A 14,524-nucleotide genomic window follows, 5' to 3' on the forward strand; every position below is an offset into this window, starting at 1 on the left:
AAAAAAAAAAAAAAAAAAAAAAAAAAAAAAAAAGAAAGAAAGAAAGAAAGCACAGGGTGGCATGGGAGGTATAGGAAATGTAACTGTGCCTGTGGTGGCAATGCTGGTGATTGAAAACCACTGAAAGTTTTCTAGTAAGGAAGGAATATAAGCTGAATTAGCCAGATACTGTAGTTAAGGAAGAGTGATTGTCATGAAATAAATTTTGTATTAAAAGACATGGAAGTATATGAGAAAATAAGGTATATTCAGCAATCATGGTCAGTTCCATGTAGCTTTGGTAGGTGGTACACTGGGGGAGTGCTACAAACCGGAAGGGTATCAGCCAAGATCAAAAATCAGTGCTGAGCCAAGGATTTTAAATGTTGCTCTGAAAATGCAGAAGTCTGTAGTAACAGCAAATTTTCAAACTCAGAGTTAAAGATCTGTTCCCCAGCCAAGGAAAGCAACTACTTTGAGATAAGAGCTCTTTTTACCTGAGTATTATTTTTTTGTTATGATATCATTAATGGGTATCCTATTCATACCCTTTCAAATGCTTTTATTTATTTCACACTATAAATTGCCTTATATGATATTCCTACACAAATGCATATTTCCATCCCAATTCTATCTGATTCCAATTTCTTATTAAGTAGACTGCTCTTGTATAATACACTCTGATCTATTAGGATTATATTCCATTTTTCAGATGCTACAAACATCCAGCAAGTACTGTACTTCTTTTAATTGTCATCAGGTTATAGGTCTTCCAACTTCCAGTTTAAGCCAGACAATATTTTGGAATATTCAGCACTGAAATTTATTTTTGTCTTTTAGGTTTTGGCTTTTGGCATGTTAAATAGATTATTTTCCATCATTGTTTTAGCTATCAGTGATTTTTCAAATTTTGTTAATATTTTCAACAGCCTTATTGTGCGATAAGGGCAACTTTAATCTAATCTAATAAATATTTATTGAAATAACAATGAACCACAACTGCACGCTGTCTAGAAAGTCTGAGTCTCAGCCCTAGGGGACTTTCCCAAATATGATCCTTCTTTGGGTGCTCTGCTTTAGCACTAAGGATGGTGTCTTTCCCCTGTCTCTTCTATTCCCATATTCTTTAGAGTTTTCTGTACCACTTAGGAAGTAAAACCATGTTGTAATCAATCATTCTTTAAACTTTCCTTGTACAAATTACTCTGTGGTTTCTATATCCTGATTGTACTCTAATACAATACTCAACATATTTTCATGAAGAATTTGCACCGGCATATGCAATAGAATGACAAAACCATCTTTCATTCAGATACTCCCTTGTATTGTTCAGTCTTTAATTATTCCCCTCCCTCAACCGCCATGACATCTGGGGAAGGGCAGCTTCCTTCTGGCCATTTGCAGAAGGCCCTTTAGAGGATGCAGTCTCATTTGTAAGGTGTAGCTGGCCAGATCTCAACCCTTGGCATCCTCAAGGCATCAATGTCTGATGCATGAAGCTGGTGAACGTGTGTTCATTCTCAGCTTGGTCAGGGCTTCCTGAACACACTATTATTTTAGTATTCCCTAGGCTTTTGCTATTGCCGAGAAATTTCTGAGATTTTTTTTTTTTCTCCCATCTCCTACATCCACCCTTTAGCCCTCTCAGAGGTGGAAGAGTGACTTTGTCCCAGCCACAGAAGGTCCCATAGTAGGCTCACTTGCTCTCAACACCGCACCCTCACCTTGGTTTCTTGCTTCAAGAAACCAAGAAATTCCTGCGCTGGGTTACGTCAAGATGGCGGCGTCCACATTAAACCCCCTGCTGAGGCGGCTTCCTAACTTTTCTCTCTTCCGAGGTGCCCAGGGAGTTCAGGTTCCCCTCTAGACTCTTGGCACCAAAGCTCCCTCTGAGAAGGATTCTTGGTCCCCAGTTCCCATTTTCCCTTATAAGAATGAACCCTGGAAATACCTGGAATCAGAAGAATACCAGGAGGGATAGGTTCTTGCCGTATCTGGGCTGACTACCACGGCAATCACAAGGTGGTATACCCCTACAGTGGGCTCGAAATACATAGAGAATGCGGGAATAAAATTGCTGGGAATCCCTGCCCCATCTGCCGAGATCGTAAGTTGCATGTTGTGCTCTTGGAAGAGTTTGTCCGCGGTTATCATCTTCCATGCTCCATACACAGGAATCTGCATAAAGCAGCACATGAGATTGACACGGGCCATCTAGGAAGCCAGGGATCATGGTCTCCTCAGGAACCACATGCCCCAGATTAAAACCTGGGACCTTCACTTCAGTACCTCTCATGGGACTGTGAGTGCTCTTCGGCCAGCCCCTACCCTGATCTCAGGCGACCCCTGGTACCCATGGTACAACTGAAAACAGTCACCAGAGAGAGAACTGTCTCACCTTCCTCGGCTCTATCAGGGTCATCTCTGACAAGACAGTGGCCCCCACCTGAGTCAATGCCCAAGATGCCCCCCACAACACCAGCGGAAGCCTCCTCCACTGAGCAGTCAGACCCCACAATGCTCTATAGGAGCTGTAGACTGGGAAGAAGGGCCGGGTGCAGTGGCTCATGCCTCTCATTCCAGCACTTTGGGAGGCTGAGGTGGGTGGATCACTTGAGCCTATGGGTTCAAACCAGCCCAGGCAAAATGGTGCAACCCCATCTCTACAAAAAATACAAAAATTAGCCAGGCATGGTGGTGGGCGCCTGTAGTCCCAGCTATTCTATTCGGGAGACTGAGACAGGAGAATCGCTTGAACCCGGGAGGCAGAGGTTACAGTGAGCCGAGATTGTGCTACTGCACTCCAGCCTGGGTGACAAAGAATGCCAAGGTTTACATGATAGGTTATCACCTGAAGAGTTGTATCTTTTGTGGACAATGGCAGATCCAGGAAAGAAATGAAAGTTGCTGATGGGGATAAATCTAGGCTAGGGGAGAACAATACATATGTGTATGGGAAACCCCAACCCCTATGTACTGTAAATAGATGGGCTAGGCTAAACATTGTTGCTGTTTCAGTCTTTTGCGAACTCAACTTTTCCACAATAAAGCTCTATCTCCTGTTGGAAGGAAGGAAGGAAGGAAGGAAGGAAGGAAGGAAGGAAGGAAGGAAGGAAGGAAGGAGAAGGGGAAGGGGAGAGAAGGGGAAGGGGAGGGGAAGGAGGGACGGAAGGAAGGAAGGATGGAAGGAAGGAAGGAAGGAAGGAAGGAAGGAAGGAAGGAAGGAAGGAAGAAGGGGAAGGGGAAGCACATAAATGTGCTGGGACCTTCATATTGCTATAGGGCACCCCTGCATAATGGAACCCTCCTCCCATCTCCCATACAAACGGCCCCATCAGGGAGCAGGCAGCAGCCACTCTGGCATTTGTGTGTTTCACAATCCTACAATGTGTTTCCTGTCCTTAGAGAGCAAGGATTTCCAGTCACGTGCCTAATCACCTCCACTCCCTATCTGATTTTTTTAAAACCTCTTTGTAACTGCTTCTCTCTGCCCACACAATCCTTCATGCATAGAAGTCCTGCTTATCTGAAACGTCTGTTGTGTAAATTCCTCATTGCTGATAACAAATGTCTCCAAAATTTAGCTGCTTAAGACAATAAACATTTATAATTTCTGTAGGTCAGAAAATAAGAAAATTTTCCAGTCAAGATGTTGGCCAGGTGACAGATTTACCCCTTGGTGGTAGTCTACTGACCCTTAGTCAGGTGTGTTTAGTGTTTAACAAGCAAACCAGTTACATAGAGGAAACGTAGTTACTTTTCTGTTTTGGAGAACTACAAGAACTTTCCCTTAGACCCTCTAACAAAAGGACATTATGAAAAGCAAAACAAGAGTTAAAACAAACATCTAAATATTCTTTATTACAAATGACGCTTTTCTTATGTTGTACTCAATAATAAAAGCAATCAACCGGTATTTACATTCTTTCTTTCTTTCTTTTTTTTTTTTTTTTTGAGACGGAGTCTCACTCTGTCGCCCAAACTGGAGTGCAGTGGCCGGATCTCAGCTCACTGCAAGCTCTGCCTTTCGGGTTCACGCCAGTCTCCTGCCTCAGCCTCCCGAGTAGCTGGGACTACAGGCGCCTGCCACCTCGCCCACCTAGTTTTTTGTATTTTTTTAGTAGAGACGGGGTTTCACCGTGTTAGCCAGGATGGTCTCGATCTTCTGACCTTGTGATCCGCCCATCTCGGCCTCCCAAAGTGCTGGGATTACAGGCTTGAGCCACCGCGCCCAGCATTATTTTAATTTTAAAAATATGAAATGTATCCTTAACCAAAAGAATAAATCGGTATAGTTTATGTAATTAAATAATATGATAGGAAAGCAGTTAGCAATGATTCTTCACCAACTTGTGAAATGTAACTTTTTTTTTCTTTTCATTTCAGGTGTTCAATACTTCTTAGACACTGACCTGTTACCATATACCAAATATTCCTATTACATTGAGACCACCAATGTGCATGGTTCAACAAGGAGTGTAGCTGTCGCTTTCAGGACAAAACCAGGGGTCCCAGAGGGAAACTTGACTTTAAGTTATATCATTCCTGTTGGCTCAGACTCTGCGACACTTACCTGGACAACACTCTCCAATCAATCTGGTCCTATAGAGAAGTATATTTTGTCCTGTGTCCCTTTGGCTGGTGGTCAGCCATGTGTTTCCTACGAAGGTCATGAAACCTCAGCTACCATCTGGAATCTGGTTCCATTTGCCAAGTACTATTTTTCTGTACAGGCGTGTACTAGTGGGGGCTGTTTACACAGCTTGCCTATTACTGTGACCACAGCCCAGGCCCCTCCCCAAAGACTAAGTCCACCTAAGGTGCAGAAAATCAGTTCGACAGAACTTCATGTAGAATGGTCTCCACCAATGGAACTAAATGGTAAGAATCCAAGGCCAAGATTCCCCTTCTTGGGCAAGACATGAATGAGAATCTATTGTAATTGTGCAATTAGGAGTTTGGCAATTGTATTCCTTTTTATAGCTGTACAATATAATAATTAAGAAACAGTTTCTAAAGATATAAGATAGTGTTTGTCCTGGTTAGTGGAACAAGTGTATTTCTTCTAATCTAATAACAAATTCCATTCAATTAAATTGCCCCTTAAAAGGCTAATATTATCTTTGCTCTTAATGACATCTGCCATAACACAAATGATGTTTATAATTTGAAACTCACTTATGAAATGCATTATATTTGACTGTGTCACGTTAGGGCACCCACAAGCAACACATTTTCTCTTCTAAGCAAGAAAAAGATATAAAATAATACAAAAAATATGTATATAAGCTAACTGACTCCATTAAGTTAATTTTTGCATTCATACAATTGAACCCTTGGTTATATAGGCCAGACACACATTCACAGATTTGTAATCATTTATATCATGTACGTATTATAGCAAAATCTTCCTTTAGATTTGTAAAGTTTTTTGGTAAAACTGGGTAGAAATTGACTATAACATTTATACAAGCAGGGCTTATGTTAAACAAGTTAAATTAAAACCTCCAAATTTGAAAGGATACAGACTGAAACTACAGTGATCAATTTCCCCAAAAGAATTGACTATTCTTAATAGAAATTATGACCATTAATTCCAAAAAAGATTGAATTTAGCTATGATAAAGTTTAGTTATTTTTTGTCTATATGTTGTCCATTTTGGTTTGTTTTCCCCATGCATATGCCTTTAATAGTATATTATACATTCATCTACACATCAGTTTGTTGTCTTCTATGTACCTATCATCTAGATTACAAAACTACTAAATCACTACATTTTGAATGCTAAGGAAATTGACAGTAATCTAATTAGAAGGATAATGAAAATCCAGCACTCTTTAAATGACCTGACCCTACCATACTCCTAAAGTAACCCCCTTTGTCTGATGAGTTACCTAGATTCACTATTTAACTTCTCCAGGAATAATTATAAGATATGAACTATACATGAGAAGACTGAGATCTACTAAAGAAACCACATCTGAGGAAAGTCGAGTTTTTCAGAGCAGTGGCTGGCTCAGTCCTCAGTCATTTGGAGAATCGGCCAATGAAAATGCATTAAAACCTCCTCAAACAATGACAACCATCACTGGCTTGGAGCCATATACCAAGTATGAGTTTAGTGTCTTAGCTGTGAATATGGCTGGAAGTGTGTCTTCTGCCTGGGTCTCAGAAAGAACGGGAGAATCAGGTAAGTATCAATGCTTTAAGTTCTACTTTTAAAACCTCTGAATGCAAGTGCTTCCTCAAATTAAAGTCAAAGTACTGCTAAAGTACATTTTGAAAAGCAAGAATTAGAAACTTCCACAGACCAAGGAAAATTTTCGTATATATGGGTTTGTTACATAAACAACTCAAGGTCATAAAGTACTTGCAGTAAGTTTTAGGGGGCAAAAGTAAATGCTTTAGTTATTAATTCATGGGGCGAAAATGGCTTAACTATAGTTATAGTCTTTTGGGAATGTTTGTCAAAAATAGCATTTGGTTTCCACTCCTGAAGTGGATTGGACACATGTCTCATCTTGCTCCATATACAGCATAATTTATGTTCAGTGAAAGAGATAACAGTCAACCAATTCCACAAATTTGTCTTGGTTTTTATTTATCTTTCCAAAATAAATAGTTCAGGTACTAGAATATATATAATGACAGAATCCTGGACATCAAAATCTATAATTCACAAGTGTGCTTGTAAGCAGTTGGCATGATGATAAGGAAGGAGGACAACATATCTAAATTTTCTGGAGTATCTTCATTAAGGCAAAAATTTTTAATCCTCCACTTTATTTTTTATATTAAAAACACTTCAAATTTCATGAGCCTTTAAGAAAAAAACATACTTTTGTTATGTGTTTAATCTGTCGATATCAAAGAAACCCAAGTCCTGATCTAAACTTGACCTGTTAGGAGTATGGAGGATGAGGGTAGCTTTAGGTTGATGTCCAAGGGAATCATTTCATGAATAAAATACACATTGTGCTTGAGCATCTCTTAATGATGACCAGCCATCTTGGACAAATAATAGAGCCATGATAGCACAAGTGATGAGGCATGGCATTCTGGAAGGGGAAAATCAAGGTCAGAAATGAAAAGTAATGGGTAAAACTGCAATACTGGGCCCTTGTAATCTTATGGGTCACTAACTAATGAAAGTGCAATGAGTTCCTTTGATAATACACCTTTGGTTAGCACATTTAAAATCCTTGTAAAGAGCTCAAGAGTGGCAGAGGGGAAATGCATGTGTATGTAACCTGAACATTTCAATAAAAAGTTAACAAAAACTTTGAGACATTCATTGGGGTTATTTAGGAGGCTTTAGGTTTACTTCTTTCTGAAGAATAATATTCAGCCAGCTGAATTGGATTGGCTCAATGACATATTTCCCTACGTGGGAAATCCATTACATCACCATGCATTTTTCTGAACTTTTTGAACTGAGATATTCTATTTTTGTGACTTCTTTTAGATACCCATAAGACTTACAATTTTCTATCTAACTATCCATTAGTTATCTTTATGAACACAAGCAAATTCCTATGAGATTTTTATTTTGTAAATAGAAAGTAGCTGGTAATATGAAGATGGAGAATATACTTTCAGGTAACATTTAAAAAAGTGAATACCTCAGGAGATCGAGACCATCCTGGCTAACACGGTGAAAACCCCGTCTCTACAAAAAATACAAAAAAATAGCCGGGCGAGGTGGTGGTCCTTTAGGTCCCAGCTACTCGGGAGGGCCTGAGGCAGAAATGCCCTGTGAAACCCGGGAGGCAGAGGCTTGCAGTGAGCTGAGCTTGAGATCGGCCACAGCACTTCCAGCCTGGCGGCAGAGCGAGACTCCGTCTCAAAAAAAAAAAAAAAAAAAAAAAAAAAAAGTGAATACCTTTGACATATACCAGCATATTCTTGGGCTTTTTCAAAGCAGAATATTTTAAAAGGTACAAGGTATTTCAGAAACCGAAATGAATGTGTGAATTCAGTTTGAAAATATATAGGGACGGCATTCACTGTTTTGATGTTGTTGTTATTGTTCTCATTGACAGCACCTGTATTCATGATCCCTCCTTCAGTCGTTCCACTCTCTTCGTACTCTCTCAATATCTCCTGGGAGAAGCCAGCAGATAATGTTACAAGAGGAAAAGTTGTGGGGTATGACATCAATATGATTTCTGAGCAATCACTTCAGCAGTCTATTCCTGTGGTGTTTTCACAGGTATTGTTATTTTTAACTAGTGTCCTTTCAGAATTGGCTTAGGACTTCATTTGGACATTTTTTGAGTTTGCAGAATTCTGTGACAGAAGTCTCCCTCTATATTGGTTAAATGGGGCATTTTTTAAGTATAATATTATGTGTATAAGCCACCCTCTTTGTATGTCACTTGTTTTTTTCTGGTATAACCATATATTGAAACTAAGTTGGTAGAATTTATTTCACAAGACTTGCTTTTTGCATTTATCACGTATTCTTAAATATTTTACAGGAAGTTGACTTTCATTAACTGTGTACTATCATGTTATTTGGACACACAATGATTATTTAACCAGTCCACAGTCAGTTGATATTGTATTGTATTAATTCTTTTGGAAATATAAATAACATTGATAAAAACTTCTTACATGTACATTTCTTACACATTTCTACTTCCTTCAAAAAATCCGAAGAATTAAATTTATCACAGATTACATCAAAATGAATTACGAATATGTTCAAGGTTTTGAATATAGAGTAACATATTGCCTTCTAGTAATTCATCCTCCAGCTAGCAGTAGTAAGAATAATTATCATAGCTAAAAGTTACTGAGGCTTTACTGTGTACATGGACCAATTCATTTAATACACATAGCACTCCGAGAGGATGAGAGGCTCTTGTTCTCTCCAGTTGTGGCTGATATAATTCTCTGCCCATTTTACCAGCATCCAGGTGGCCAATAGCAGAAGCTGGTGGAAGGATGTCAACTGAACGAGTTATTCTGTGTACTTGGTTGCTCAGTGCCTCTTCTGAGAGAGATGCTCTTCGCTGGCATTAGCATAAGATAAAAAGATCTTTACACTTTATGCCTACTCCCATAGATCTAGCTACATTTTTCTTTCCCAGAATTCCTAGTTCCTGATCCTTCCATCTTTCTTTTTGCATTCCCTTGGCCAATATTTCCAAGCCACTGCCATATTGTCCAGGAATATTTTACCTTGAGACACGTCTCTTTCCACACAACATGTGTGAGCAAGTGAACTGCCTGAAGTTCTGCCCATTAAGAGGATTTCTTCTCTCTGCTGTTTCACAGGGCCATTTCTGATGAGGGTTGTAGAGCAACAGCTACCATTTTTGACTTGCAGCCACATACCAAGACGTTCTATCTGTAAACTAAACTCTGCTTTTTTTCCCCCCATTCTTTTATCTCTTAAGGGAACTCCCATGGGTCATAGGTATGAGCTGAGGTTGAGCCACCAGTATAAGAATGGTAGATGTCATGGGGGCCTGAACCACCTGCTTGTACAATGTATTACAGCTTTTGGCTCTCTTATACCCAATCTCAGGCATCCACTCCCATTTTATGATGCATTTCTGTTGCGCCCTTCTAACCTCAAGACTTGGCTGAGACAATTCCCAGATCATAAAAAAGTAGCTCTAGCTGCATGACTATTTGGTGTTCCATGACAAGTTGTTCTGTTTTTACTGAGGCCTGAAAACATGCTAGGGCCATTTAGCAAATGGTATATAGTTTCCATTACATGTTATGTCTTTGTTCCAAGCTCTTGGGGTCTATGTGCCTTGTGATTTTCTTTCTGTATGTGCCTTGAAACATCTTTTCCCACCATGCTTACTTCTAGTGCTGTAAAATTTACTACACATTATGTCCCAAGTGGCTGATCTGCCTGTACCACAGGCTGGACCTGGTGCAGAGCCCTTTCCTACTCTGGGATGCACTCAAAACTGGCAGCATTTCATATTATTCAGTAAATTATTCAGAACAGTATTCTTAAATGTGGAACATGCTCCCTTCAGAACGTGAAGAGGTCAACTAGACATTCTGTTTCCTTCTTAGTGGTGGTAGATGCAAGGTGCAATTTGTCCTGTATTTTGGAGGGGATATCCTAGCATGTCTCAGGCCACATGAACTCCTAAAAACTTCACTGATATGGCAGATGACTTAATCTTCATAATATTGCTCTCCCACCTTCTAGAACACATATGTCTTGCCTCTGCATACCTACCATTTCCTGCTTATCTGATTCATTTAATACGATGCTATTGACATAGAGAAAGAATACTGTCAAGGTGGCTTTTATAGTTTGTCTTAAATTGGTGATTAATCACCCTCAGATTTCCTTTGTCTTTCTTCAGTGCATTGATAGCAACCAGCAAGATCCATGCATAGTCCTTATAATTACTAGTTTCCCCAGAGTAGTCCTTATCATTACTGATTCCACCAAACCAGTGAATTACCTTCTACTGGTAACTCATCGCAGTTCACCACTAATGGAAGTTTCAGCATTGAACCACTAGGGCATGCTGTGGACTATCAGTACTCTACCTGCTGTCTGTGATGAGATCACTGTACACCAGCGGGTGGATGATGGAGGCCTAAACTATCGTTTCAGAGTCTCATTCCTAGGGCCACTCCTGTTATGACTGTCTTAGGGCAAATTCCCCCAGAAATAGACACTTGGTAGAAGACTAAGTACAGGAGGGTTATTGGGGGAGCACTTTCAGAAACAACAAATGTGAAGTGATAAAGTATGTAGGATTGAGCAGCAAAGAAGCTGAACTGTGATACAATAGTGGAAGCAGCCTCAGCGGATTCTGTGGGTAGTTCTGGAGCTGAAATGACCCTCTTAACTTGTCTCAAATTAAGTTAGGAGGTCAGATCTTTGTACCCTAGAGTATTTGTGTCCTCGGGCTGTTGTAACAAATTAACATAAACTGAGTGTCTTAAAACAATGGAAATTTAGGTGTTAGTATGACCGAGTTCCCCACAGGCTCTAGGAGACATTTCTTCTCTTCCACTTACCCGTGGCTTCTGGTGTTCCTTGGCTTGTGGCAACATAACTAATATCTGCTGCCTCTGTCTTCACAAGTCCTACTCTGTGTCTCTGTCTCCTCTGGGTCTATGTGTCCCTCTCATTTCTCCCATAAAGATACCAGTCATTGGATTTTAAACCAACCTGAAATCCAGGATGACAAATAATTAATTACATCTGCAAGTATCTCATTTTCCAAATAAAGTCTCATTCTGAATTTTTGGGAGACATTATATAATCCACTACTAATAGGTTTTCCATTTTTTTCTAAGCCTTTTTAGTGGACAGAACGCATGTATAACACACAATTTTATTTTGTATACTGGATGAAAAAGAAGACCCGATAAATAATTTACAATTACTTATTTTTCATTAATCTATGTGTTGACTCATTTGCAACTATCTCATGATGAAACACAACTGGTATAATATATATCTTTTAACTTAAACAGGTTAGTCTACCAATCTGGTATACCGTGGGATTTAAGGTAAATTTGGTTATAACTTCCATGTGGTCTTTGCCATGTTTTATCTCATTTATACTTGATGTTTTATTTTGTTGTTTTTACTATTCTTTGGCTTTATAAACTATTCTTTCTTTGTAAAATACAGTTTTGATTTATCTATTACTCATAGCATAATAGTTATTCTAAGAAAAAAATAAGGGGAGAAATATTATTTATAAAAATTACAGCCTCAATCTCCTGACCTCGCCATCCACCCGTCTCGGCCACCCAAAGTGCTGGGATTACAGGCTTGAGCCACCGCGCCAACCTAGCTAACACGGCGAAACCCCGTCTCTACTAAAAAATACAAAAAACTAGCCGGGCGAGTTGGCGGGCGCCTGTAGTCCCAGCTACTTGGTAGGCTGAGGCAGGAGAATGGCGTAAACCCGGGAGGTGGAGCTTGCAGTGAGCTGAGATCCGGCCACTGCACTCCAGCCTGGGCCACAGAGCGAGACTCCGTCTCAAAAAAAAAAAAAAAAAAAAAAAAAAATTACAGCCTTAGAAGTCAACCTGTTTGTTCATATTCCATGTCTCCCAATTATTAGCCATATCACACATCTCTGTGCTTCTGGTTTTATTTATCTGTGAAATGGGAAAACCATTTTCTGCTCACCTACCTGCTTAAAGAGCCTGATAAATATTGACACATTATTATTAGTGATTATTATTAATGGTATGGAACTACATTATACTTTATAAACTAGCTATCATTTAAAGGGGCAGGAAAATAAATATTTTTATTGTTGTTGTTGTTATTTAAAAGGCTGTTCCTTATGGCTGAACTGGAATAAGGACATAGATATATCACCTTATTCTCTTTTTTGTTTTTACTTTTTTGAGACAGAGTCTCATTCTGTGACCCAGGCTGGAGTGCAGTGGCACAATCTCGGTTCACTGCAAACTTCTCCTCCTTGGTTCAAGTGATTCTTGTGCTTCAACCTTCCAAGTAGCTGGTAATACAGGTGCACGCCACTATACCTGACTAATTTTTTTTTTTTTTTTTGTATTTTTAGTAGAGACAGGGTTTTGCCATCTTTGCCAGGTTGGTCTCGAACCCCTAGCCTCAAATGATCCACCCACCTCAGCCTCCCAAAATACTGGGATTACAGGCATGAACCACTGCACTGGGCCCACCTTATTCTCTTTTGAACTCTCTCTCCAGTGCATATTCTCTATTCAAGGAAATGAAATCAAAAGTAGCAGAACAAAGTCCAATTTTTTACCTTCTCAATGATTAAATTTGTATCTGAACTGACCTGAGTATATCTTGTTATAATCTTTGTAAATAAATAGCCAAAATTCCCGGGGAAAATCTACTATAAAAATAACTAGTACAAAACCTTTGCCTAAGAATGAGGCAGGGGGGATACGTAAAAGTGGTGATGATGTAGGATTCACTGTGGGAGTTCAAGCTGCTGTGGCATTTTTCCTACCCCTTTGAAGACTTATTTCATGAAAAACTTTCAATTAGATAAATCTTATAAGACTTATAAATTGACTGTATGTACATGACAAAGACAAAGTCTATCCAAGTGATACTTTTATGCTGCAAGTTCTGGGGCAAACAATGTATTTTAAAAATAATGTAATTTATAATAATCATCTGTAGAGAAGTAAAAGCACATCAAAATAAATATTAGTGTAGATTTCTTCTTACTTATTTTATGTCACTGCAGGTTCTTGCTACAAAGAATGTTTTGTTTAAAAATAATTGTACTTCCTAAATTAAATAAGAAATAGCTTAATGTGTTTTATCCTAAAAACAATTCCATTTTCTAAAACTTTACATTGAATTCTACCAGGATTATTCTAAAAGGGATGAACATTATAGCAATATTCATACATTTAATTCAGTTCAAGCTTATTTTACTTAGAAAATTTTAAATCACATTTCACAGAAAAGTTTATGTCTTCATTATATTAATAATTATTTTAGAATTAGAAAAAGAAATAATTACTTGGTATTTGATGTTTTTCTGATTTCAAAACGTAATTGCAAGGAAATGGCTTAAAAGTTTTAAGTTTAAATTATCCTAGAGTTTTAGAATCTTTAAAACCATGTTTATTTCTGAACGTTATTGAAACACTGTATTCTACATTCCAATCTCGCAGCTTTTTAGAACTGAAATTTTAAAGTCAACAACTAGGCAAATATTCCAAATGAATTTTATTTTACCACTAAAGAGAAGTTCTCTAGAAAACGACTCCAAATGTTACTGAACTTTACATTTGTCTGTATTTATATTTGTGGACGATTATTTTATGTGACTATGTATCAGTAGTCCTAAGAAAATTAGTTTTGTACTCATAGTTAGTGTCATACTCTCTGTTTTAATGACTTTATTTTCTGAATATAATTTCTAGAGGCCTTTGTACGTACAACCTAAACAAATTTACATGGTTGCTTTTGATCACTTCAAATTATACTGACAGAACCAACTCTGAGAGTTCATTGTTTAATAATTTATTTGTGGACTGTGAGTTTCCTGTCAGTCTTCTTTGCTCAAATCTGCTATTTTCATTTGAAATTATATGATAAAGATAGTATTTCAAATAATGTAACTGTTTGATCTAATCTGTATACACTTGTTTATATAAGAAAGATGATTGAGAATTGACCTAATGTGGATGCTCAGTAATATGTCTAATGTTTATTTTTCCCCCTTTTTCTTCTGTGACTTTTTTTATAAAGAAAATGATAGTATTAATTTAACATAGCAACAACACTTCTTTCTGTCCTAGCACCATCAAATAGCCTGGGTATTACTGCTCTGGGTTACTTTTGACCAAGCCCCATGGCTTTGTTTGGACTTTATCATGATAACAATGACAATGTCACCATCTTTATCTCTACCATTGGTGACAATAACCATACCACCACGCTGCTTTATGAGGCAATAACTTGGTTTTCTCATTTATCCACTCAGGAACTGGATTATTACCTCATAAAACAGTGTGATTGTACAATTATCAATTAAATCCTGGCTTGTCGAGACTCTTCAAAAAAAAAAAAAAAAA

At 38.3% G+C, this 14,524-nt stretch overlaps 1 protein-coding gene and 1 pseudogene across 1 annotated transcript in view; both read left to right on the forward strand.

Annotated features, from left to right (window-relative positions):
* The window catches only part of USH2A (usherin), an 821,881-nt gene that overhangs the window by 234,071 nt on the left and 573,286 nt on the right, over window positions 1-14,524 (forward strand). The window contains exons 16-18 of the mRNA XM_017870028.1: window positions 4,366-4,860; window positions 5,901-6,170; window positions 8,023-8,192. Of these exons, the coding sequence (XP_017725517.1) occupies window positions 4,366-4,860; window positions 5,901-6,170; window positions 8,023-8,192 (935 nt within the window). The remainder of the gene's footprint in view (window positions 1-4,365; window positions 4,861-5,900; window positions 6,171-8,022; window positions 8,193-14,524) is intronic.
* LOC108528211 (28S ribosomal protein S18b, mitochondrial pseudogene) lies at window positions 1,757-3,732 on the forward strand (annotated as a pseudogene).

Source organism: Rhinopithecus bieti, unplaced genomic scaffold, assembly GCF_001698545.2.
Source record: "Rhinopithecus bieti isolate Rb0 unplaced genomic scaffold, ASM169854v2 scaffold_1673, whole genome shotgun sequence".
Taxonomy (NCBI): Eukaryota; Metazoa; Chordata; class Mammalia; order Primates; family Cercopithecidae; genus Rhinopithecus; species Rhinopithecus bieti.